This window comes from Arachis hypogaea, chromosome 10 (assembly GCF_003086295.3).
Source record: "Arachis hypogaea cultivar Tifrunner chromosome 10, arahy.Tifrunner.gnm2.J5K5, whole genome shotgun sequence".
Lineage (NCBI taxonomy): Eukaryota > Viridiplantae > Streptophyta > Magnoliopsida > Fabales > Fabaceae > Arachis > Arachis hypogaea.
Genome location: NC_092045.1, coordinates 115,910,066 through 115,937,844, shown reverse-complemented (window position 1 = coordinate 115,937,844; position 27,779 = coordinate 115,910,066). Strand labels below are relative to the sequence as shown.

The window sequence follows — 27,779 nt, the reverse complement described above, 5'->3', positions numbered from 1 at the left end:
TATTTTTATCTTTTGATTTTTTTTGTAAAATTCAAAAAATAAAAAATACTAAAAATAAAAACAGAAAATAAAAATACAAATCAAACGCACAAGACATTCAGCAAATTTAACTCAAGTAACTTATTTCGTTTAGTCTGGTTAATTTATTTTTCATTTTCTCTTTTTTAGTGTTTTTAATAATTTTTTTTAACAATCTAACTTAAATATCTCAAATTCTAACGCACATATATACATAATCTAACATGCACTATGCAAGTATTCCTTGCCTTTAATAGATTCTCATCTAATATTCATAGTTTAAGTTTTTTGTAAATATTCAAAAACACAATTATTAAAACAAAATACCATAAATTTAATTATTTAGATTTGGAAAGATGACGAGATTAATAAATTATCTACTAAAAACAATAATTTACAATTTAATAGAATTACCATACCATTTATGCTCAAGGCCCTCAAATATTTCATAACTTATTTGAAAATTATTGATTTACTGTGCCATTCCATGTAAGAAATTCTCTAGGAAAAGAATTATATTACTCTGTCAATTTCAAAATATCTGTCGCTTTCAACTTATTACTACATTGAAAATATCAATGAATAACATTGATTTTTTAATGTATTAAAATGACGAAAGCGACAGTTCATTTGAAACTGAAAGAGTAAACGCAGAATCCAACTAAGTCTGGTGTCTTTTTTTTTTCAAGAATTTTTTGTACATTACACATCTAAACTAATTTTTTCACCTGTGAGAAGCAGATGTGCCTGGCATCTGATATGTCATGGGAACCATGTTCACCGGTGCACCGGGAACAACGGCGCCGCCGGGAACTGGGGCTCGAATACCGTATGCAATGTGTGCAGGGGGCGGAAGATTCACCGGCGTGCCAACAGCTGATACTAAGGGTCCTATAGGTTGTCCAATGGTAGGAGCAGAGTATAGTCCTACTCCCGGAACACCGGCTGAAGCCGGAGGAGGTGGTTGTTTCAGTGATTTGATGGCGGAATTTGGTGGAGGACCATTTGTTTGACCTGTAATTGGTCCTTGAGGTGCTGAAACTTCACCATTGTTAACACTGGTGATATCGTGTATGCTCGATCGCCTTCTATCTTTGTTCATGGAGTTCAAACGGATGAAGTATTTTTGAGCATGGCTTGCTACTTGCGTCGGCGTTCTTGTCACGACAAAGTTTCTCGATATGCTTCGCCAGTCGCCTTTTCCGTACTTATCCAAGCCAAGAAGAAACAACCTGTTCAACCAATTTTAGAACAAAGAGAGCCTATAATAAGAAAATGAAATGAAAATGCTAATCCTCACTAATACAATTTATATCAACACATTGGATTTATTAAAACATAAGCACAGAGAATGTCACTGGCATTTTCATTATTCATAGGGAAACTGACTATGGAGACTTGAGACTTACATCATGATTCAGATGGCAATTTACCGACGGAAGGAGTTCGTGTCGTGTGAGTGGGGCAACTTCTTTTTTCATCTAAAACTTATCAGCTTTAGAAATGAAGGCTCTGGATTTAGTAATATAATTTACCATTTGAGGAATTTGGAATGCAGAGGCAACAACAAAATCAAAATTCACAGTTTGGTGGTTTATAGAAAAATGAAAACTGCAACAAGCATGGGGATTTAAAGGAACTGAATGACAAGAATGGAGTCAAGACAGTTACAGGACAAAAGAAATTTCTAAGAAGTGATTAGGTGATATGAGATTAGAATTTAGCAAAGCTTAAGCATGTTAAAAATTCAACCTCAACAATAACAAGACGACGACGACAACAAAGCTTTGTCACACTAGAAGGGATCGACTATATGAACCAAACAACATTATAGTGTCCTTAACAATAGGATATCATAATTGAACAACACCATCCCTTTACTTGAAGGAGATCTTAGAACATTCAAAGTGGGAGGAAATCAAACAAAAACCAGCCAAAACTAAGTTTAATAGGATCAATTACTTGGATTGACCAATGATCGAGCAGGAGAGCAAAACTTGGATTGACCTAAGACAAAACAAAATGCTGTCCTGAGACCGAACTTCGAACCACAACGGAGAAACAGGGTGAAAACAGAGGCTGAAGATGCATGCGAGCGGGAAAGAGTAAAAGAACCTAAACATAGCAGCTTGCAATCACCAAAAGATGCCGAAAATACAGAACAGAACAGGATATATTTAAACACAACTTTAGGGTAAGCTGAAATATTGATAGTAAATTGATGTAATGAGAGGGAGTGATTTATCTCATTCAGTATGAACAATATCAAGTAAAATAATAGCTTAGTTGAACTGAGAGAACTGCATATGTAAAATCGAGATATCATGGATCCTTCATCTTCATGAACCAAGATAAAATGTTACTCTATTTACCACATTACCACATCTCATGAAATTACTGCACTAACCATTAATAATCCACTGCTTGTTCTGATGGAACAACCAGAAATGCAGAACTCAGTTAAAATTTTAGATTCACCCCCTCTAAACCTCGTCTTTACCATTTAATCCTCATCTAAATCGATAGTGCATTGTCATAACCTTATGAGACAGTACCAGAAGCCATGCCGGTTCACTTAATGAACCTCGGAACATAGTTATTAATCACTAGTCAGTACAGATATATAGAGTTTGACACAAGAATTTATGAAGAGAGAGTATGTGCGTGGGCGCGCGCGAATATATCAAGATCTTGAGTGTGCAGAGGCCAGTGAATAAAAACAGAGTCAAGAATCAGATACTACAAAACTAAAATCAAATCTCTAAATTCTATAGTCTTGAAACAAAATTATAGCAAATTAAGAGTAGCATATATAGTAGCATGTAATTGTAATGTAGCAATGATAAACTTACCTGTGTTCATCTTCTGTCCAAGCAATACCCTTTCGCCTTTCCTGATCCGATCTTGAAGCTTTAGTTCCATGATTAGACTCGCTATCATGCTTCCCCTTCTTGCCACCTCCTTCGTCACTTGCATGATTTGCTGAGCCTTCCAAAGAAGAATTATAAGACGGTAGAGTCACGCAACCAGATTCAATCAGATTAACATCTTCAACCAAGAGCTCATAATGCTGCTTAATTTCTTCTACCGTTTTCCCCGGTACATCGGCCGCAATTTTCTCCCATCGATCCAGAGCATCGTCTGGATGCGTTACCAAGGCTTCCTCAAATGCTTTATCCTGCTCCCAGCTCCACTCAGAGCTACTATCAACTTCATCACCAGTCATCTATCTAACTATAGAGCTTTTATTTCAAGGAAAGATGAAATGTTTCTATCAACTGCTCTAAATCTAGGTTAAACCCTAATACACCACAAACTATATGGTTTGTTCTATGAAAACTATGGATCTACAAGATTTCTATGGTGATAACAGCAAGTATTAACTTTGCTGCTGTGCTGAATTTTGGGAGCATAGGTGTTGGACACAGTGAATAAGGTTCAATACCAATGAAATCTCACAAAATCTCTGAGGTATGTGATGTTTAGATGATGATTTTCTTCAGAATTCATAAAGGCACTGAAAACTCATGAAATTCTGACCTATAGATGAATGAAAAGGCAATAAAGTTCAGTTAGAACATGAGAAAATATCTGACAAAGCATTTAAGAAAAATCATAGATGAATTAACATGAAAATTTTGAGAATTTAATGTGAAGGCCAGTCAATGGAATGGTAATTAGGGCATGGAATTTCCAATGTTGGAAAGAGACCTTTCAGAAAATATAAAAATAAATGAATAAATAAATATGACATATAAGACCATAATGGATATATATTACAAGAGAATTCAAATCGCTATCTCATTCATTGATGAAAGTAAAAGACAAAAAAAACCCCATTTTACCATAGCCCTACCCTGATAAGAACAGTTTTAACAGCAAATGCACTTAACAGTTAACACATTCAGCATTCAATTTTGTTATGTATTTGACAAACACTAATCATAACCCACCAAAGTTCCAAGCTTTTCTATACCCCAGATTCAAAGTTTTTGTTTTTTCCTAATATTGGAAATTGGTAAATCACATTTCAGTGAAATCCAGAATCCAGTGTAGAAAACCCACCAGAACCTCAAGGTAAGAAACAAGATGAGTTCACTGAACTACCCCCAACTGTGGATTCCATTCAATTCCATTGAGTAGGTTTATGAAAATGAAACCATCAAAGCTCATTCTAATCAGCAGAAAAATCACTACTTTACAACATAACAATGGCAAAAAGTCACATATTTGTCAAGCTTCTGACACATTAACCAACCATCATAAAAAAGCTGTCTTTCACTTCACCTAACATAAAAATTGGTACTTTCACAATCAAGTAAACCTAATTTTGAGTGTTACTAAATACTAATTACTATACATATATAATATCTAAGTATTTTAACTTTTTAAGTTTTACCCACCAACATTTTTTTCCTTTTTTTCTCTTCTATTCAAATTTAACATATAAAGAAGGTAATTTGAATTTCTCAACTTAAATTGAAAACAACAAAAGTAAAGCAGATTCATGCTTATTAAAAGAACCCTAACTGTGGATGGGAAATTACAAAAATGGAATTTCACAAGAACATTAAAAAAAAAAAAAATTGACATTGATGGTTATCCTAAAAACCCAAAAAAGATATGCATGATGATGATGGGTCAATTTGGTCCCATCCCAACAACTGCTTTGCTACAAATGGGGACAGCTTGGGTTGAAAAAAAGAAGCCATAACCCACCCAAGTTGCATAAACCAACCCACTTGAGGAATCTGTAGCAGCACACATTAATATCTGACAGGTGACATAACATTCAAGACAGAGAGTAAAAAAAAGAAAAAGAAAAAGAAAAAATTGAGCATGAATAAGAATAAATAACGAACCAAAACACAAGTTGAACTAAAAAGAACAATTTTTTTTAACCATTTCATGCCATCAAATTGAAAAGCAAGGAGAAAATGATACTGAGACTAATCTACAGCAAAAGTATGATTCAAGTTCTTGTGAAGGATGTGTGTAAGTGTAAATATTCCTGAGATTAGGAGAAAAATAATGAAGTGATTACCTTTAATCTATGTTCTGCACCTTCTATCTTCAATGTGAAGTTGTGAATTCACAGAGGAGTCAAAATGTGTGCCTATATATACATACATGCTGTTTTTTTTTTTTTTTTTTAACTCTGACATATCTCTCTTCTCTTTTAATTTGTGGCTATTATCATTCAAACTTAAATATTAAGCTTGCATTTTTCAAGTAATTAATTTTAATAATTAATTTTAATGTATAAATAATATAGTCGTTACAAAAATTACTTTGACTTATTGGAATTTTCTGAGACCATTAACTCACATGCATGTATATTATCTACAATGATCCAAAATGAAAGTTTATTTTTTGTTTTATGAATTTAATAATTACAAAATTTTAAAATATTGTTAAATATACGAATCTAATTGAATAATCGTATAACATTTTTAATCCTATTAATATATTAAAATTAATTTTTTCAATTCACATTAAACGTGCAAACCACGAGAATACACCTAGAAGCTTCAATGTCAAGTGTGTGTGATATATGATATTGTATATGGAAAAGGAAAAGATAACACTTGACATTATTATTAAGAGGAAAATAAAATTGAAAATATTTACCTTTTTTATAATATTTTTGTGGTCATTAAAAGGCTAAATAAATTAATACAAAAATGAAATAAAAAAGATAAATTTATTTTTTATTTTAAAAATCTTAAACATATTAACTTTTGTCATATTGTATTTTTAAAAAGCTAAAGACAAATTGTCATTTTCTAAAAAACATTATATTAGAGAGTAATTATTTTTTTATTTAACTATGGAGTAATACATTTGATGGTTTACCATAATGAAGAATAATTTTTCAATTTTGGCTTTTAAGAACTGTTTTTTTCATGTAAAATTTACCAGATCATTTTTGTAATGTACTTTTATTTTTCTTTGTACAAAAATACCAATGAAGTTTAAATAGAATTTCGCTAAGTAATTAACAAAGAATCTATCAATTTTTACTAATTTTTATTGGACTAGACCAAAAACTCATTAACATAAACAAATCATTATAACTTAACTCTAACTTAAGCAGCTGCGCCGCAACTCTCTTTCCCTCTCCCTCTCCTCTCTCATTTCACTCACAGTGCCCACAACCCTAAATAGCTGTGCCACCGCTCCCTACTGGGGCCGACGAGCGTCCACCCACGACAAGACGCCAGAGACGACAACCAGAACCATCATCGAAGAGAATCCCACGTGCCGTCAACCTCCACACAACCGCACTGGTAGCCTCGACCCGAGCATCCATCCGATCCGCTACGAGAAGCTGGCGACGACAACCCGAGTCACCACGCAAGGAAGACGACGAAGCCATCGGCCGCAACTCCACTCTGTTGAAGACAACGTTACCCACCTCGTGAACCATTTCCAGTGGTCCGTCACTGCGCTGCACACCCACACGTCGGCATAGCCGCACCCAGCACCGCCTCCAAGACGCGTCGTGCAGGTTCTTCCTCCTCCATTGTCGTGACTTCTAACGACCGTGTCTTCTAACGGAAGTGTCTTTTGTAGTTATAGATATGTCTCTTTTTGTACTGAATATGTATGCTAATGGAGATGTCTTCGGTGATACAGGCGGCTGGTCTAGTGGTGAGACGATGACGCGACGATGCGGGCAGCTATGCGCGTAGGATGAGTTTCTCTTTCACGGGAATAGAAGTGTCACAATATGCAATCGGGGGAGGGGACGGTCAGCGTCGAAGGACAATTATAGCGTCCCGATGACGAAAAAAATTTCAGGACAGAGAGATTACCAAAAAAAGATGAGAGACTTAGAATTACGTGACACTTTCACAAAATTCACGTAGCAACATTCTTAGACCGTTACAAATTCTAATGTTTCAAAATTATAATTAATGCAAATCAATGCATTCTTAATTGTATTTAAAAAATAAAAATTAATTATTATTGTCAAAAGTTGACAAATACTCTTTTAGTACCCAATACTTTTCCATTTAAATATATTACTTCCTTTATCACCCTAAAATTATCTTATTATATTTGCAACACGTTTTAATTAATGCTACGTCTGAATATTTAATGTAAATGTATATTTAAATAGAACTGAGTTAATTTAACTCAATTAAATTCGATCCATTTAAACATGCAAGTTAAACGAATCAAAAGAATTCCGCTAGAAAGTCAATGGAGTATTTATACAATGTGTACAATGAGTTATTTATTTAGCCCAATATGAAATAAAAAATAAACATTTAAGATAAAATACTACTAATTTCTCAAACACAATACACCTATACTATTCAGAATAACCATCCGGGTACTATAAATAATAAACATATGATATCTTATTGAATCGAACATTTCTAAACTCTCTATTGTATACATTATACAGATACTTCATTGACTCTCTATACTTCCTCGAATCAAAATTGTCCTATATCAATTCATATCGAACCTATAATTTTATGTCCGACTCGTTTTAGTGTCAGCACGACGGAATATGTTTTATGAATTAAATTATTATCTCATATATTAATCATTTTTATTCATATCTATTTAAGTTGGGTAAATAGAATATTAGTTCGAAAATATTGACCAATTTTAAAGGTCTAACATATAAACCTCTCATGAGTGCAATTTTTTTACTATGTGTCCTATTAAAAATATTTTTTTACATTTTTTTGTATATATAGTAATTAAATTTAAAGTATATATAAATATTTAAAATTAAAGTTGCATCTCACCACCATTGCTCTAGTTTACTATATATGGGTTTGTTGTGCTTAAATTTAGGTAATTCATACATTATATGCTAAATTATTTAAGGTGATATTATCTTACCACAATATTAGAAAACTAACAAATTGAGTTTACCCAAAAGGTTTTTTGCATGGGTTTATTGCGTTTCATTTTAGATCCTATAGCCATATAACAATACAATTAATCTTCCCAACAAGAAGTTTTCTTTTCTTTTTTTTTTTTTTTTATTTGAGTAAGTAAATTATTAGAGTAGCTAATTTGTTTCTTTGCAAGAGACTCAAAATTCAGAAGAAATAAAGATTGAAAAATGTCAACTTTGACAACACCTCCAAATGGATGCTCGCCTCGTGATGATGCTGCCCAATTGCATAAGGCTTTAAAAGGTTATATATTTATTAATGCATTATATACATTTTTTATGTGTTAATTTTGTTCTGCATTTTACACAATTGATGAGCCATTGCAATTGCATGCTTAAAATTATGAGCTATTGAGTGAAGATTGAAGAACATAAGATAATAAAATCATCCAACCTGGTTTGAATCGGTATTATTAGGGATTATTCATATTCATCTTTTGTCAATTATTGAAAAATTTGATGGAATATCACTACAACAAAAATAATTTTTAGTGACAATAGTATAGTAGTCACTATATGTCTTATTTAAGTTATGCTTTTACGGTAATTATATATGATTTAATTATTTTGTTGGTATTTATAGTTTTGTGAATTTTTTAATTAGATCCCTATACGTTTTTTTTTAATTGGGTCTCTACACTAATTTTTTTTTAACTAAGTCCCTCTTAGTAGTAATTGGCTTAATTTTATAGAGACCCAATTAAAAAAAAAAAAGAATTGGTATAGGGATCTAAATAAAAAGGAAAAAAAGTGTAGGAACCCAATTAAAAAAAAATTGGTCCAAGGACTCAATTAAAAGGAAAAAAAGTATAGGAACCTAATTGAAAATTTCGCGAAACTATAGGAACCAATAGAGTAATTAAACCATTATATATTTATCATTAGTACTATATGTTATTATGACAATTATATACTTTTTATGACTATTAAAAAAATCTTTAGCAATAATTGTATAATTATCGCTAAAATATTTTAGCGACAAAACTTAAGACGGCTAATGTCTAATTGTTGATAAATATATTAGCAGGATATTTTTATTGCCGCTAAAAATAAAATAAATTATCGTTGAAAGTAATTTTTCAAGTAGTGGATGTTGAGTCAGGTCAAATTGCCATCTTTAAGTTGGTCTAGTGATTTGCTTACTAATTCACTTAAACAAGTGTCGAGAGAGTTTGAATCTTATCGTATACATTCATAACTGACGAATACCATAAAAAGAAAAACTAGGAGTTGATTTATGATGAAGTACACTAAAGTCATTTATATTAAGTATGTTTTAATGCCTGAATTAATATACTAATAAATCATTGATTATTTGTATATTGTTGCAGTTTTGGTAATAATAATAATGTATGTTTTTGGTGCATGCAGGACTTCGTTCCGATACAGCAAAAATTGTGAATATCCTTGCACATAGGGATTCAGAACAACGTGACCTTATTCAACAAGCATATGAAACTAGCTTTTCTGAACCACTTTACAAACGTATATCTACAGATCTTCACGGACATGTTAAAGTATACTTATAGTAAACTCTTTTTTTTTTTTCATCCTCTTTTTTTTGGAATATTACTTAAATATTTATAATTTTATTAAATTTTAAATTAAATATTTATAATTTTAAAATTTATAATTAAATTTTTTATTAGATAAAAATATTCAATTAGGTTCGTAATAATAATTACCACCATAAAAATTGCCATGTGTATAATAAAATCATCATATATTAGTCAATATATATATATTTAATTAACTCATTTTCAATAAAATATACTAATTTGATGATTTATATATATACACTTAGCATGATTTTATTACTATTAAAAAAAAATTATGCTTAAAATATTCTATAACAAACCCAAACACAATTAATATGGACTTAACTGAAAATTTTTATCTAATAAGAATTTAGTTATAATTATAAATTTTTGGATACTAAAAATTTAATTAAAAATTTGATAAAACTATAAGAATTTATTAGTATTTAAAGTTTTCTTTTTCTAATAATTAAATCAATTATGTTACGTACACATCAAAATCAACTATTAGTATAAAATACATGTTGAAAGATAAATATATATTAAAAATAAATTAAATTATATTGATGCCTGATTTTAATGTACAAATAATATTTTTGTAATTGAATATATAGTTGCTAATAATTATATAATTGAAAGTACATAATTTAATTTAATTTGAATAATGGTTTTCAGCGAGCATTGAAACTTTGGTTGCATGATGCTCTAACTAGGGATGCAATCATAATAAGAAAAGCATTAACAAGTTCACCAGTTGTTGATTATCAAGCTGTAAATGAAATCATATGTTCTCGAACCCCATCACAAATACGAAGATTTAAAGATGCTTATTTATCAACTTATCATTCTAATCTTGATGAAGATCTTGACAAACAACTAAGTGGAGATCACAAAAAGGTGCTTATATTTTCCATTTATTTATTTATTTTGGAAAATGTTATATTATGATATTAATATATATATACTTGATGGAATAGTTGTTGGTGGCTTATATAACTATACAACGTTATGAAGGCCCTGAATTGGATGAAGCATTGGTACAACAAGATGCTCAACAACTATACAAATCAGCAGACAAGAAAGTAGGAACTGATGAGAAGACACTCATTAGAATCTTCAGTGAAAGAAGCAGCACTCATTTGGCGGCTGTTAGCTCTGCTTACAAAGCTTCTTTTGGAACACCACTTGAAAAGGTATGTATACATACACGGGAGTCATTTAAATAAAGACGTTTAAAATGTTTTTTTTTTAAATGTTTTTTAATAATTAAAATTTAACACTTATAATTGATTAAATCGTGTTATTTTTGTCAAAATTAGGCTAGACAAATTGATTTGACCAAAAAAATTGTGAATTAAATATTGATCTGGTCTAAATTAATATTATTTTTTATAGAAAATGACTACAATACCCTATTATAAAAAATGGCTAAAATATTCTATTATATGTATTAATTTTAAGAATCCTAAATTTTAGTCCCTTTTTTTTTCTATCGTTAGTTAGGATTTAAAATTTTTAAAATTAATATATATATATATATATAAATTTTTCTACATTTGAAGCATATTCACGTGAAATTTATAATTAATAGCCGTTAAATGATTTGAATAATTTGATTAAATTTAATTTTCTTCTAACAATTTTCTATTATCAACTTCATGTAAAGTTGATTGCACTTGAATTTCTATATTTTTAAAAGATAACTGATTCCGTGCTAATTTAAAAGGTATATATACATTTACGCAAAAATATAAATACATAAAAAATTAGTTATCAAATCATATACACTATATTTATATGTAAATACATGCACATATATTAATTTGATGGTTAATTTTTTGTGTATAGTGTATACATAATAATTGACATATATACATTTGCCAATAAATTTTTACTGTTTTTTTATTTCTACTACTTTTAATTTTTCTATGAAAATTGAAAATAATTAAAAATACCACTTAAACAGACATATTGCTTTTGGTTACAATATTATTAAGATAATAAAAATAAAAAGGAAAAATACATATTTAAGAAATAAAAAATAACAAGTTTAATACTTACAGGCACTAAAACAGCAAGCATCTGGCCTCTTTTTACGCTGCCTCTTGATCATACTACGATGTGCTATTAACCCTTCCATGTACTTTGCCAAGGTAAATTTTTTTCACCAATATTTACTCGTATTATATTAAATAATTTAGTCAAATATATTCAATCATCTAATACTTATTAACTAATATCTTTATATGATAATCTCTATTTTATTATACTAATTACTAAATTTAGTATTTACTCAAATTTCAATTTCATAATTCTTTTATATATCTTTCTATAACAATTCAATATTTTATTAAACTAGCATTTTATTTCTTCTACTAAAAAATGAGAAGAGTATCAGAGACTTTGAGCATGAAAAAATCTTTGCAAAACTATTATATATATAAAAAAATTGGAAAAGTTTTAAGTGTATTAGAAATATTAATGTTCTAATTGTTTTAACGTTGATTTTAATTAATACATATTATATATATTTTTTATAATTCAGATCAATAATTAAAACAATTAGAACATCAATATTTTTAATACACTTAAAATTCTTCTTAAAAAATAAATTCTAAATTAATTATTATATATTATTTAATAATTATTTAATTTATTTTAAATATATATTTTATATTTTAACATATATTTATTACGAATAACTAAATTGCTATTTGACTTTTTTTTTACATATAATATGCTTGAAAAAAAAAAATATATATATATATATATATATATATATATATATTTGGTGATATGCTTGAAAATATTTTTATTTGGGTCATTTAGTGCAACTCAACAAAGTGTAAAATATTTTCTTTTAGATCTAATATTAAAACATTTTATAAGACAAAAAATATTGCAAATAGATCCCTATAATATTTTGAGTGACGAAATTGCCCTTGTTTTGTTCCCCTTTACAGATTTTACGCAAGGCAATAAAGGGAATGGGAACCGGTGACACAAGGCTAATAAGGGTAATTGTGACGAGAACAGAGATTGACATGCAATACATAAAAGAAGCATATCTCACTAAATATGGAAAACCGTTATCTGTTGCTGTTCGTTCAGATACCTCAGGGCATTATAGGGATTTTCTCCTACAACTTTTAGGTTCTGATTATTAGAAGCTAGTAAGGGCCTTAAAATTTTGTATTCATGCATGGAAATTTTTATTATTTATTGTATCTTTTACATTTAATTAGTGGCCCATAACCTACTCGGAGCAAGATTGAGTAAATTAAAGAGTGTGAATAGTATATATTAATTCAAAGATATTAAGATAAGAATATAAAAATAAAATATTTGTTTTATCTTATTTGATAAGAATATAAAATAAGTATGGATAAAAGATTTATTAAATAGTGGGTAGTTGGGCCTAATCCGGTCCATTATGTTGAAACCAAATTCACTGGCCCAAAACAAAGAGTCCAAACCTTAAAACCGAAACAATTAAGACAAAAAAAGAAATCAATTTGGGTTGGTCGAGTGGTCAGCTCAAGTGTCAGGAGTGGATTAGTCTTTAACCTGTTGGATTAGGAGATACCGTTTGGGTAAACAAAAAAAAATAAAACAAAAAAAGAAACAAAACAATTATACATTATTATATTTTACTATTCTAGACCCAAAAAGATTTTAAAAAAGTAACATATCTTTAATAATGAAATTGGAAAAAAAATCATTAAAAATATGTTTTGATGGGGTATTTTAAGAAGGAAATATACTTTTTGAGAACATTTAAACTTATTAAGGAAAACATTTGTTTGAATATTTAATTGAAATCACTTTCAGATTTCAAGTACTAAAATAGGAATTTTAATTTCCACCTATAATGGAGAAATTTCTTTTTTTAATCTTATTTCAAAATCTCTTTCCATGTACTTATTAAGATTTAAAATTAACAAATAATAAAATCAAATGCATATTTTATGAATAAATATAATCTAATTATCTTGTTAAATATAATATTTAAAAAATAAACAATATAATTATCTCAACTAAACAAAATAATCTTTTAAAATGGAAAGGAATTTAATTATAACATTTAAATGTCATTATATTTAAAATATGCTAAAATTTAAAAATATTTCATCCAACCACACCCTAACATAATTTATTTCCTAGTAATAAGAGTTACATATAACCCATGCGATACACAAAATATCTATTTTTTATATTTATGTTTGAAATATGCGTATAATAAAATAAGTTATTTATGAATATATTTATCTTATATAAAATAATTTCATATATTTTTGTTATTTATATTAATACCAAATAATCTATAAAATAAAAAAAATTCACAAAATACTTATATTTAATGAAAAAAGGTGTCGTATGCAGTAAACGAATAACTCAATATTTATAAGAAAAAATTAACTAACATATTTTAAAGTGGGTTTTATATGGATTTTGATTATCTAAATTTTGAATTTTACTTTAAAGAATAAAGTGTAATTTTTTACCATTTATTTTATAGATGGGACCAAGAATAAATATGAAAAAAAAATTATTCAAGAGTAAAAGATCACATTTTACCCTCTAAAGTAAAAATTCAAAATTTAGAGGATCCAAATTCGTTTTATATGTATTCAGTAAATGTTGTCAAATTATTATTATTATTATTATTATTATTATTATTATTATTATTATTATTATTATCATTATTATTATTATATTGATTTTTTTTTTGGTGACTATTATTATATTGATTTGAGTAGTAGAAAATAATATTATATTAACTTAACTTAACTTAACAAATAATTTGTCAAACAAAAATAAAAAATGCAGGGTGAGATTAACATTACTTTTAGGTGGAAGATGAGTTGGAGAAAATGTTATCGTTATAAACATGAGTCATGTCTTAAAAGCTGTTGCCAACGAGTCCATGGAATAGAAAGGATTCAAGATCAAGATGTAATTAAGAAAGAGAAAGAGATAGAGATGAAATGATAATGCAGTTGCACTTCTCATTTTTCATAATACTTCTTAATTGCTAATCAATTGAAAACGATATGGGTTTCCAAATATACACAAATAAATATTGCTACTCCTATTTTAATAATGTTACTTTTTTTTTATAAAATCATACAATGCAAATTTTTTCTCAAAATAAAAATATACAACGCAAAAAAAAAAATCATATTTACACTGACATTATTAAAAATGAGAATGAAATTTATCATTTTTCTATATATATACATAATTCTATTTAAATTGAGATTTCTCTTTTAGTACAATGAAAAAATCTAAATATATTAATTATTATATCTATAAAATTATTTAGGTCAATTGTAATTAAAGTGTAAATAATTAATTTAACATATATAATTATATGAGAATTTAAATTATAAAGTTTAAGCAAAATAAAAGGGGCATATATACATACATTTTATTATTGGTTGGGAGAAAGCTGGCCGAATATATAAAAATCTAATCATCAACAAGAGTAATTAACATTTTTTGAAGTTTATTTATCATTCAAATAGTCATACAAATAACATATTTGTATAGGGTGTTCATGAATTGAATTTGATCCGCATATATATCTGCAGTGTTTATCTGAATTCGATCCAGAAATTATAGACGTGGATTCAATTTATAAGACTATCGGATCAGATTTGCGGATTTTGTGTAGATATTCACGTATCCGTGTATCTGCAAAAATAAAGAAATAAATAAGTAAATATTTTTTTATGTTTTATTTCAACTAATAATTATCATATATGTTTTATTATTTTAATTTATTATTTAAAAAAAATATATTTAAAATTATTTTAAGAGCAAACATATTTTAAAGAATTGAAAAAAAAATTATTCATATTTTTTAATAAAAAAAACTTTTTAAAAATATTTTTGTATTTTGCGGATATATCCGATATTCAATCTGATTCGCAAATATGCAGATCGGATCAGTTTATAAAAATTATGGATATTAGATCCTATCCGATCCTATGATTTTTAGTGCGGATCGGATCAAAATTTTGACCATATCCAATCTGATCCGATCCGCGTTCACTCCTATATTTGTATGAACAATAATGTAAAAATATATTTAGATCAAAATTTACTTATTTTTAATGATTAGAAGTATACTTCTTAATTGTTATTATGACAAAGAGTTACAATTTTAAAAGGCAACTCATATATATGTGAAAAGCAAAACCATATCCTAACTCAAATAAAAAATACTATTTGTATATTAAAATTAGTTATCAATATATTTGTGTATAAATTATGTGTGATTTAATATATTTTTAATGTGTATTTATATTTTAGCATATATTTTATATACTAGTAACTGACTTTGATAATTAATTTTAATATACACATAACATACCTCAAATCAAATATGTATTTCTAATTGAACCTACAAAGTTGCTATGTGGTTATATAAAATTATAAACATATATTATGTATGTTTGGTTGATTTTTTATATATACATATCCAATGTAATCTAGTTGTTAATATACATCTAATTATGTATTATTTAGTTCCAAATAATTCAACTAATAAATAGTACAATTGAATTTAATTACAAAAATAAAAAATAAAATTGAATTTAATTGCTGTAGTGATCATATATATTCCAAAACCTATCATATTCTTCTTCATTACTCTTCCTTTAATTTGCACCACCTCTTATATATATATATAATAAATAACTTCTTACACACATAATATACCTCAACACTGAAAAATATTTGAGACATTAATCTAAAAAAAAAAAGGAAAAAAATATGGGAGGGTGTCATCTGTGTTTTCTCTTCTTGTGTTTGTCCTCAGCCATGGTTGTTGTTTCTGGTTCTTCTTCCATGAACAATAATTTGCCTATCATAGCCTTTGAGGATGGTTACACACCCTTGTTTGGAGATAATAATTTGATTATCCATAATGATGGCAAATTGGTTCATCTTACACTTGATCAGGGAACAGGTTTAATTTTCATCTATACCTTCTTCTTCTTGCTTTTCTTTTTTCTAATTTTTCTTCATATGGTAAACTTCTTAATAATTATTATAATAAGTGTAAAAAAATTGTTATTTAGATGATTATTCAGTAATTTAGTTTGAAAATAATTATTTTTATTATTATACAACACATAATTAATTCTATGTGTAAAAGTTTTAGTATTATTATAGTGTATAAAAATTAAATTCTATTATTATTATTATGATTGTTCTAATTTTTTTTATATTGTATTTTTTTCCCTGATTATATATAGTTCTTGGGTTCTCTGTTTTCAGGTTCTGGATTTGTGTCTCATGAACTTTACCTTCATGGGTATTTTAGTGCTAAGATTAAGTTGCCTGCTGATTACACTGCTGGAGTTGTGGTGGCTTTTTATGTGAGTGTAACTCACTCAAATTATTGCCAATAATATTTATAAGATATATATCTAATCATCATCCAATGATCATTGGAAAGGTTACATAAATATATAATTTTTTTAGTTGAAGATTGTAGATGGTGCGTTTTGTCTTTTTAATCGATATTGTTAAAATTTAATTTTGATGTACTGAGTCTTTTGAACGATTATTTACGTAGTCAATGTAAAAGATAGTTATTTTTAGGTTTTTTACTGATGAGACTTATATATATATATATATAAAATTACTTTATATCGATGGTGTATTAAAGTTAAATTTTTATTGGTACTGTCCATCAAATAGAGTGAAAAAGTCATTAGATAAGTCATATTTTATTTATTTATTTATTTGTAGATGTCAAATGGTGACATGTTCAAGAAGAACCATGACGAAATAGACTTTGAGTTTTTGGGAAATATTAGAGGCAGAGATTGGAGAATGCAGACCAATTTTTATGGTAATGGTAGTACCAACACTGGCAGAGAAGAAAGATATGATCTCTGGTTTGATCCTTCTCAAGATTTTCACCAGTATAGTATTCTGTGGACAGATTCTAAGATCATGTAAGTATATATATATATATGTCTATATTTTAGTTATTTTTATTGTGTATTATTATCTAATTAGATATATGTGTAAAAGTATTTTATATTGATAGTGTATTAAAAATAAAATTTTATTAAAATTAATTATTATATATTTGTATATAAATATATATGTTATTTATTTCTTTAAAGAGATACTATTTGTCTTTTAAATTTTCAGCGTTTAGTCAGTCTTTTGATTTATGAGAAGTTACTTATTTTTTAGTTTTTCTTTCTTTTAAAAATTGAATGATGGACAATTTTTAAATAATATCTAGTTACACTATTTTTTTAATATGTGTTTTATATTTAATATATATTTAGTGGTGAATTTTGATATACATCTAAGATATAGTTGAATTATAAATTACTATGTTAATAAAAATAATACTTCTTACGTCATTTATTTAAATAATTATTTAAGTGTAGAATCTTATAGAGAGTTACAGATAGAGTTCGAATAAATCAAAAATCAAATCTCTCGTGATTCCATTATACATGATTGAGTTACGAAAATTTTTGAATAGATATTCTACATGTGAATTGAATTTTTTCTAGTTAAAGAATCTCTTTTTAATTATCCTAAAATAATTAGGAAATTTTTTAAAAGAAATACAGGATTTTGTTTTTGGTGACAACATGCTAGAGAGTGGTGTTTTCAAGAGAACTTAGTTGATTTATGATTTATAGTTCGTCTTTAAGAATTATGATGCAGTTAGTTTGTATTTTTTTAGAATTTTATGAAAAATTAGAAAATAAAATTTGTTATTTCACTTTTTTTGTTGAAAAGAAAAAACCAAAGCACCCTAATTTGATGATTTATTTATCTCAAAAAACTTTTCTTAATTCTTAATTGTTTTATTGCTTTTAGTGCTAAGTTGATGGATTTTGATATTCAGATTTGGTGGGGTTTTATCAAAAGATGACTCCGGTTTTCTTTTACCATTAACAATAAATCCCTTGTTTTGTCAAAACCATTTTTTTCTTGAAATGGGATTACTAAGAAACTAGATATTACTTATTAATTTATTATTGAAAATGAATAAGAAACTAGATATCACCACTTCTAATTCCTTTAATTGTTAATTTAATTTGTTATATTACCTTTTAGAATAAGAATAAGAACCCACAAGATAAAAAAATTGGTGTGGATTTGACCCACAAGTGGGTCACATGATAAATTCCAAGTTTTTGGAGTCTTTATAGACTGTGGTACTAGGAAAAGCAACTAATTTTGTTTACCTAATTTCTGAATTTGCAATCAATATTCTTCCCACTATTACTATAGTTACAAAGTGGGATCTCACATGTCCCTTCTTTTGTGATGTTAAATTTGATAACATCAATTTATTTGTCGTTTTACAATGTTTCTTGATTCCTTTCCATATTTTTATTAAGTTAAAATATATTTTTTTTTCTATGAAACTTATTAAATTTAAAAATATGCTTAAGTTTTATTTTATTTTGTAAATTTTGATTTACATCAAATATATCTCAAAAATTTAAATTTTCAAGAAAATTATGACAAATTCAACAATAATTTTATAAGGCCAAGTTATATACAAATTTGCTCTAATTATTAAGAATTATTGCTGGATTGATTTTAATTTTTTTTAAATTGAATTATTAGGGATATATTTTATACAATAAAAAAATCTTAAGACAAAATTAAAATAAAATAAATTTTGAGAATATTTTAAAAAATTTTAGAAATTTTAAAAATAAAAAATATCATTTATTTTTTTTATTAGGATAAATTTGTTCCCAAAATTTGACAAAAGTTTCAAAAGTACCCCTAAGTTTTATTTTGTTTCAATTTTGTCCTAAAAGTTTTCGATTTGCATCAAATATACCCCATGACGGTTAATTTTTCAAAAAATTTAAAACCAATTGAACAACAATTTCATAAAAACAACCCTCAACACAAGCAAATCAAACATAATTTTCATGCATTATTGTTAGATTGATCTTAAATTTTTTGAAAATTTAGCCGTTCGATGGTATATTTGATGCAAATCGAAAACTTTTGGGAGAAAATTGAAATAAAATATAACTTAGGGTTATTTTTAAAACTTTTACTAAATTTTATGGACAAAAAAATATACTTTACCTTTTTATTATTATTAATTATTTTTTAATTTAAAGTTATTATTTATATGTTGCAGATTTTATATAGATAATGTTCCAATAAGAGAAGTGAAGAGAACAGAATCCATGGGTGGAGATTTTCCTTCAAAGCCAATGACTTTGTATGCAACCATATGGGATGCATCTGATTGGGCAACTGATGGAGGAAAATACAGAGTAAATTACAAATATGCCCCTTATGTTGCTGAGTTCTCAAACTTTGTCATGCATGGTTGTGGGGTTGATCCAATTGATGAAAATGTTGCAATGTGCAACAATGCTCAAAATTCTAAGGCAAATATCATACCTAAACACAAAATCAAGATGGAGAACTTTAGGAACAATCATATGACATACTCTTATTGTTATGATAGGGCTAGGTACCAAGTTCCTCCACCTGAGTGTGTCATTAGTCTCCAAGAGGCTGAAGCACTAAGAAAACTTGATCCTGCCACCTTCGGTGGCGGTCGGCGCCACCGGGGTGGTGGAAAGCGGCGGCACCATCAAAGCAAAGGAAGGAAGGCAGAGGATGCTTCATTTTGAATGTGAAGAATGATTTTATTAGTGACAAGAGAAATAAATATTTTTCATAATTAAATATTATTTAGTTTGGTTTAATTTACTTGATAGAGTTGAGAATTCATTTTTTTTATTTCTTTTTATTATTATTCCTTTCATTTTGGTGTATAGAAAGATAGAGAAAAAAGAAGTAAGAAAGTTTATGATTTGGTTTCTATTAGTGTATGTGTAAAGTTATTGCATGTGGGTATAATTTATGGGTCTTGCTAACATGTGTTTTGAGGGTATATTTTAAGAATTAAAAGTTTGATGTATTCACGGTTTATTTTTTAGATGATTATTTATACAATTAATATAAATAGTAATTATTTTTATTGATGTGATATTATATAATTGAATACACCTGTAAAATATTATAATTATTTTATACTGTATTAAAATTAAATTTATATTTTAATATATTTTTTTAATTTACCAAATAAAAAGTGGTGTGTTTTGGAGAGCTTCACTAAACAAAAACTAAATGTAAAAACGAAGAGTGACTAACTAGTAATAATACTTAATTTAAGAGATAACATATAAATTGATCTTTTAGTTTTCATTTCATAATCAAATTAATTGTTTTTAAACTGATCAAATTAGTTTTTCAGTATTTTATAACTTAGTTTTTCGGCAAAAGATCAACTTGATTAATGATTTAAAATGAACTAAAAACTAATAAAACATATCCTTGTTTAAAAACCAAGAAATTAGTTGATGAGTTATCTCATCAATATTTAATAAAAGTATAAGATATATCAAAATCTCACATTCGAAAAATTTTCCAATTTTAAATATAAAATATTAGTAGAATTTAACTTTATGCAAAGAATTTTATAAAATTATTTAATTAAATTTATGTATTTAGATAATTTTTTAAAATAATAAATTAAAAAATAGCTATATTTACTGTATAAATAAATAACTCATTATCTATATACGTAAAAGCTAAAATCAATATGAATGATAAATTAAAAATGATATATTTAAATACTTTAAATTCATTATTGGAGTATAAAAATATAAGATAACTTCCCGTTGAGATATCTTTTCTTCGTTGATAAGGTTTATAAGAATATAATCTAATTCAAAATTTTCAAGTGAGATATATATATGAAGAAAGGAAATCTTACTTTGGTTTCGATAATACTATCTCTTATCTTTATACAGTTTAATTTTGATTAGCATAAATATTTTTTTTAAAATTATGAGTGAGATTCGAACTTAAAATTTTTATTCGAAAAAAAATTATGTTATTTGAACTTTAATTTGTCATCTTTTTATTTTTTAATATTAAGTTAATAATGATGTTTTTTTAAATTGTGATCTACTGTGGTATTTTTTTAAAATGTGGATGATTTAATTTGTAGAGTATAAATCGAATCGTCCGATTTGTAAGAGGTACAAAAATCGAATCGTCCGATTTATGTACTCTAAATTTTTTTAATTTTTCTAATTTTTTAAACACAAATTAATGGGTCCGTTAATGTATAACACTCGTGCCAAATTTTTTAGCCCTAATTTGTTGGCCGTATAAACGTGTGTTCAATCCTATAAAAGATCGTAGAGAGTGACAGTGACACAGTACCAAAAATATTTTCGAGTATGAACCCTAGCTTTTGCAGAATGAGGAAATCACTGAAAATTGCAATAGATTCTTCTCCGAACAACGATAAAGAAAAAGATCGGTTAAGCAATCTTCCAGAGGATATAGTGTGTCAGATTTTGTCACATGTTGATACATCAATTGCATGCAGAACAAGCGCCCTGTCAAAAGATTGGAATCGCAGATCAGTTTGGACCATGCTTCCAGATCTTTCCTTCCATTACTGGTTTCCATTATATTCACCAGATTACTACAGAGGATTTAACGAATTCGTGAACAAAGCTTTAGATTCACGCAAAGGAAAACACATCAGAAGATTCCACTTACATTTTTCTAGTGAAGGCAGGAGTTTCCGGCCATCGGACTTCCAGAAGTGGATCTCCGGCGCCATTGAATGCGCCGCCGAAGAGATCAATATTGAGTTGAATAGAGATCCATGTTTCCACCAGATCGAGTTACCTTTGACGGTTTTCAGTTCGGCCACTCTCACGACCTTGAAATTATATGGTCATATTAGTATCTTCGCTACGAATTCCCCTGTGTGGTTACCGAAGCTCAAGATTTTAGATCTGTCAACGCATCCATGCCAGGGGTGCGGTATGGAGGCCGAAAGACTTGTGAACAGTTTCTTGTCTAATTGTCCTGTTCTTCAAGAATTTTATCTCAATGGAGAGTGGAATATGATGAGCATTGTTCGAGCGCCTTATACATTGAAGAAGCTCAATGTACATGTTGATAGCTTTGTGAATGATTCGTTTGAGATAGATGCTCCATCTCTTGAATTTTTTTGCCTTCAACAATCTTCTCCTGTTCGGTATGTGATTATGAACTTGAACAATGTGGTTGCAGCACGCCTCTCAATTCTCTTTGAATTCATCAGTGATAGAAGCTGCTTATTTGATCTTTTTCAAGGACTCTCTAATGTCAAATACTTGTATTTGAATATTCAGTATCGTGAACTCCATGGACTTCCCGTCATTAATAAAAATGTAAGGTTTCGTACGAATCAAAATTTATCTCATTTAACATGAATTCGAATATATTAATATGTTAATATTTTCATTTTAATTCATTGTTTATTTGCAATGGCAGCTTCCTGCTGATGATCGTGATGATCGTCTTCCTCAATTCCCCAATTTGCTTTGCTTATATTTCGATGGTTCTTCTAACATGGATTTGCTGCCAAGCTTTCTTCAGAAGTCACCCAATCTTGAAACTTTCATAATTCAGGTACTCCAAATTGTTTTAACTTATCAATTGTAACTATGTAACTTTATGTAATTATGTTAAATATTAGCTAAAATATTAATAGGAAGCATATGCCTCATGCCTCAGTTATATATATATATATATATATATATATATATATATATATATAATAAGAGTCATTAAAATTTGTTTTTTTTTATTATCAGTTAACTATTAATATGTAAAAGTATAAAATAAAGTATATTATTCAATTACTAAATTAAAAAAATTAGACTACAAAAATTGAGTTGATAATTAAATAATAACAAAAAAAATCTAATGTACTCCTAACATTTCTCTTGTAGTCAATATTTAACATAATTACATAAAGTTACATAGTTACAATTGATAAGTTACAATCTATGATTATAAGATGATTTGTAACAAGTTTTGTAAAAATTAAAGATCATACTATCACAGTTTAAAAACTTGTATTTGTATAAGTTTTAAAGTTTTATATTAGGGTCAATTTTAATATATAAAAAAGTATTGAATTATGATTGCATTTACATTTGTTGGCAGGTTAAGGGGCCTCAAGATAAATGGCAATTAAATTCCTTTTGTGTGAAGAGGTAAGTTTGAGAATTGAGATTTTGTATGAAAAATAAAAAAAAAACATAGAGAAAAAGTTCAAAGCCTAATTAAAGTCCATTTAATTTTTTGACAGCCCACAAGATAAACAAGAATATGCAGAAGCTTACAAGCATGCATGGGGTCGCTGAAGTAAAGCTTCCTGCCTGATTCATACTGTCATACATATGTATTTTGATTTGATATGGTATTTAGCTTAATTTTTTTGAGTTTAAAATGATTTATTTTGATTCATGGTTTCATGAGTTAATTTGATGTTGTAGATAATAAACATTGGTTTTTTTTTGGATTTTTTACGGTGTCTTTAAATTTAGCAAAGTATGAAATATTATTAAATTAGTTTTTTAAACATTTTTTATAAAATGACATATTTAAATAAAATCAATGAATTCCTTACCCAAATGTGCAAAATAGAAATATGTTACGTGGTTGTGCAAATTCTTATATTATATAAACCGTAGGAGCCAACTACGGTTTATTATTTGAACATAAACCGTGGCTGGCAGGGACGGTTTCTGGAAGAGAAAAATTGAGCATAAATCGTGGCTACCAACCACGAATTACGAAGGAAAAAATTAAGGCAGAAACCGTGGGTAGCTACCACGGTTTATGTGGATATTGGCTTTGAACGTAAAACCCTGTAGGCTCCCACGGTTTACGTTTATAATACTATATATACATAATCCGCTGAAGATGAGCACAGATCATTTGGAAGGGGAAAAAAATCTGCAAGGTGAGTAGTTGGAAGAGTTTGAGAGAGAGGGTTGGAGGATTTGGTGGGGTTTGGGTTGTGGAATCATGGAGGATGAAGCTCGCTTGTACCGACTAAATGGTATTGCTCATGTGGCTGGATCTATTGATGATGAGGTTAGTCATTATTATTATAATAAATATACAATAAATATTGTTAATATTATTCTCATTATTTATATAGTAAATATTATTGTTTCATTATTAATGGAGTCAATTTATTTTATTAGTATTGTTTAGATGATTATTTATTTAGATTATTAATTTTGTTACTATTATGATAATCGTAGTTATCAGTATTACCTTTATTTTTATTAGTAGCTGTAGGTGTTGGTCTCGTAAATGCTGTTATTCGTAGTTGAGTTATTGTTGTTGGTATTTTTATCATTATTTTGGCTTTCGTGATATTTCTTAGTATAATCTAAAAGAAAATGGAAAACATATGTTTATATTTATTTAAATTTTTTTCTAAATGGAATATGATTTGTTTAGTATTGGTCGTATGTTGAGGGGTTTCTTTACCTACATATTGCAGCCCACTAGGGTTATTAGTGGCATGAGGAGGCAACAGAATATGCCTTTACACGAGCGGATCATACCGTACCTGGAGACCGCCGGGTTGTATCATTTGGCTAGACTGAACAGTCACTGGTTCTGGGTTGACGAGCCTCTACTCAGCGCATTTATTGAGCGGTGGCGTCCTGAAACGCACACCTTCCACATGCCATTTGGTGAGTGCACTATCACGTTGCAAGATGTGGCATATCAGCTTGGTTTGCCGATCGATGGGGAGCCTGTCAGTGGGTGCCTGACTGACTTTGAGAATCTGATGGAAAACGGCAGACCGGCATGGGACTGGTTTCGCGATTTGTTTGGTGAGTTACCTCCGCAGAATAAGGTAAAGCAGATGACAGTGTGCTACACATGGTTCCATCAGAGGTTCCGGGTTCTCCCAGCAGATGCTAGCGAGGAGACCGTGCGTATATACGCGCGAGCTTATATTGTCATGCTCTTGTCCTCCCAATTGTTCGCCGACAAGAATGCGAACCGGGTCCACCTTCGCTGGTTGCCTTATTTGGCGTCGTTGGACAAGTTGGGGAGATACAGCTGGGGTTCGGCGGCACTTGCCTGGTTGTACATATGTCTCTGTCGTGGGACAAACAGAAATGTTGTTAACTTGGCCGGGCCACTGCAACTTCTTCAGTCTTGGATTTTTTGGAGGTTTCCCAGCTTGAGACCTGGTGGTTTTGATGGATTCGGGTTTCCGCTTGCATCGAGGTACCCTTTAATAATTTTGGTTTCATTACTTGTTAAACAAGCTATTTACTTCTTTGTGATGACATTATTTCAATTATAATTGTAGGTGGGCTTCTTATCTACCTAGAAACGATGCAGTGGGTCAAAGAGTCTTGTCTGCACGCCTTATGTTGGATCGATTGCGTGTCCAGGATGTGAGTCATTTAGTTTTTTCTCTTACTTGGAATAGTGTAGATTTTATTTTATGCGTTGACGGAGATGTCCTATTTTGAAACAGTTTGTGTGGGAGCCATATTCATCTGCCGAGGTTGCTTCTATTATTCATCCGGAGATACTACTTGACCAGCACCGTAGGTTATGGACGGCCATCACTAGCCTGATATATTTTGCTGCGATTGAGTGGCATCAGGTGGATCGGGTGATTCCTCAGTTCGGCGGTGTGCAGCATCTTCCTCAGCCAGCTCTGAACATAGATTGGTTACATGGCAAGGATGGCAGGGGTGGAGACCGATGGTTCCCTAGATATTATCGAGAGTGGCATGAGCATTGGGAGAACCGGCTTTATTCAGTCATACCGGTCCAGCGAGCCGCTGACCCCGGTCCATCAGCTGAGTACTTGGACTGGTGGTGCCGTGTGGCCCACAGATTCCTCTCCGCAGATGTTGTATTTCAGGATCCGAGGCCGATTGTTTTGACCGAGGAGGCTATTCACAGAGGGTCGTCCCAGGCCCCCCCAGGGTGCACGTTTACGATAGACCAGATAATAGGCGTGTCGATCGGCGACGCTGTATAGGCACCCAGACTACGGATCGAGAGTGGCGATGGCTGGTCGATCGTATGGATGAGGACCATCCAGTTCCTGGGGTTGGTGATGCGGTCGATCATCGTGTCCCTCGTCGTAGAGCCAGACGACAGCCTGCTCCGGATGGTGGTGCACGTTCACGTGGTCGAGGACCTGCGGTTGAGGATGAGGTTACTCAGCACGGTGCTGCTGATGATGTCGGTGGTTCAGCTACAGGGATGGATCAGCCCACGTACGATGTCGGTAGTAGCTCTCAGATGTTTGGGAGTTTCGAGCCACAGGCATTTGCTGACTTTACGACCGCTGCTGTCGGGATGGACATAGATGACCATGTTAGTCAGTCAGAGTTCTTTAGGGATATAGCAGACATGCTCAGGGCGGACGATGCCACCCACTATAGACCAGAGATGCCTGAGGTTCATCCCCATTTTACTGATCAGCAGCCACCTACTACTGATGTTCAGGCTCAGTTGCCCGTTGACCTGAACCAGCCTGCAGCTTCTCCTTACGAGCCATGGATCCCGTTGGGTGGGACACCAGCTTCAGCATACAGTGCCGTTCCCCGAGCGACAGCAGCAGCAGAGCCAGACCAGAGACCTAGGAAGGAGAGGCGTCCTCCTTTGTGTGGCACCGGAGGTCATCTTCTGTAGCTTGTTGCAATACCTTTACCGTAACCGCAGCATCTGTCCTAATCAACGGAAGAATCCTCGCACAAATAACGTGGTAATCCAGCTGACGGTGATCACTCGATATAGACGTAGCTAAGCAGGTGTGTGGGCCGTTGTACCTCCGAACCTCCCAAGTGCACTTGCGTGCACGGAGCGCTACGCGAATCAACCAAGTGCAACCTTTGCCAAACTCCTTGCATTTTCCATGATATTTCAGATGATCTGATTCGATGACTCTATACTCAACACCTCGACGGATGTTGTAGTCCTTCACACTCAACACAGCCTCTTCTTTATTTTGGAATGACTGCCCAATCTGAAATTCCGTAGAAGACCCACCAACTGTGGGACCACCATCAGCCGCCTGTTCACCCAGAGCCTCCAAGTTTAGAGTCGAGAAGTGTGGAGGGTATTGCTGAGTGCCAGAACTTGAAGCCCCATGCTGTGTAGGTGGATTGCCACCTGTGTCATCATCACTGTCCCCAATGATATCTACAGGCTCCTGGTCAGACTCATCGTCATACATTGCGTTTTCTACTCGATCAGGTTCCCCAAACCCTTGCACATCAGGAATCAAGCCTCCACCGGTGCCCACCTCATATGCCTGCCCACGGACCCCTGGATCCTGCAAAGGTGCAGAACCAACAGCCTCCAATCGATCTAAATCAGCCGCGAATGATGGGGATGCCACTAGCGGA

General features: G+C 30.1%; 5 protein-coding genes and 1 long non-coding RNA gene across 8 annotated transcripts; 5 read left to right on the top strand and 1 right to left on the bottom strand.

The window, feature by feature from the left end:
• Positions 1-439: 439 nt before the first annotated feature.
• Positions 440-5,174, bottom strand: LOC112717051 (transcription factor SRM1). Of its 3 annotated transcripts, none has more exons than XM_025769149.3 (3): positions 5,063-5,174; positions 2,871-3,558; positions 440-1,250 (listed from the first exon to the last, which is right to left on the bottom strand). In XM_025769149.3, exons 2-3 carry the CDS (start codon positions 3,242-3,244, stop codon positions 743-745), a joined length of 882 nt encoding a protein of 293 aa, XP_025624934.1. In that variant the 5' UTR covers positions 3,245-3,558; positions 5,063-5,174; the 3' UTR covers positions 440-742. The 3 variants fall into 3 exon arrangements, with proteins under 3 accessions (XP_025624934.1, XP_025624933.1, XP_025624932.1); XM_025769148.3 differs by lacking the exon at positions 5,063-5,174 and adding an exon at positions 4,084-4,253; XM_025769147.3 differs by lacking the exon at positions 5,063-5,174 and having other exon boundaries at positions 2,871-3,733.
• A 905-nt stretch (positions 5,175-6,079) lies between these two features.
• Positions 6,080-7,160, top strand: LOC140175915 (uncharacterized). Its single transcript, XR_011867004.1, has 2 exons — positions 6,080-6,529; positions 6,658-7,160. It is a non-coding gene; the product is annotated as an uncharacterized lncRNA (long non-coding RNA).
• A 950-nt stretch (positions 7,161-8,110) lies between these two features.
• LOC112718057 (annexin D5-like) lies at positions 8,111-12,647 on the top strand. Its single transcript, XM_072204347.1, has 6 exons — positions 8,111-8,186; positions 9,314-9,459; positions 10,156-10,377; positions 10,458-10,673; positions 11,544-11,633; positions 12,444-12,647. The coding sequence occupies exons 1-6, from the start codon at positions 8,111-8,113 to the stop codon at positions 12,645-12,647; spliced, it is 954 nt and encodes a 317-aa protein (XP_072060448.1).
• A 3,486-nt stretch (positions 12,648-16,133) lies between these two features.
• LOC112717050 (probable xyloglucan endotransglucosylase/hydrolase protein 28) lies at positions 16,134-20,340 on the top strand. Its single transcript, XM_025769146.3, has 4 exons — positions 16,134-16,456; positions 16,768-16,868; positions 17,245-17,453; positions 19,640-20,340. Exons 1-4 carry the CDS (start codon positions 16,261-16,263, stop codon positions 20,142-20,144), a joined length of 1,011 nt encoding a protein of 336 aa, XP_025624931.1. The 5' UTR covers positions 16,134-16,260; the 3' UTR covers positions 20,145-20,340.
• A 1,377-nt stretch (positions 20,341-21,717) lies between these two features.
• On the top strand, positions 21,718-24,015 carry LOC112717049 (putative F-box protein At3g44060). Its single transcript, XM_025769145.3, has 4 exons — positions 21,718-22,754; positions 22,858-22,995; positions 23,536-23,585; positions 23,681-24,015. Exons 1-4 carry the CDS (start codon positions 21,765-21,767, stop codon positions 23,733-23,735), a joined length of 1,233 nt encoding a protein of 410 aa, XP_025624930.1. The 5' UTR covers positions 21,718-21,764; the 3' UTR covers positions 23,736-24,015.
• A 387-nt stretch (positions 24,016-24,402) lies between these two features.
• LOC140175782 (serine/threonine-protein phosphatase 7 long form homolog) lies at positions 24,403-26,404 on the top strand. Its single transcript, XM_072204346.1, has 4 exons — positions 24,403-24,471; positions 24,890-25,632; positions 25,718-25,805; positions 25,889-26,404. Exons 1-4 carry the CDS (start codon positions 24,403-24,405, stop codon positions 26,402-26,404), a joined length of 1,416 nt encoding a protein of 471 aa, XP_072060447.1.
• The last annotated feature ends 1,375 nt before the right edge of the window (positions 26,405-27,779 follow it).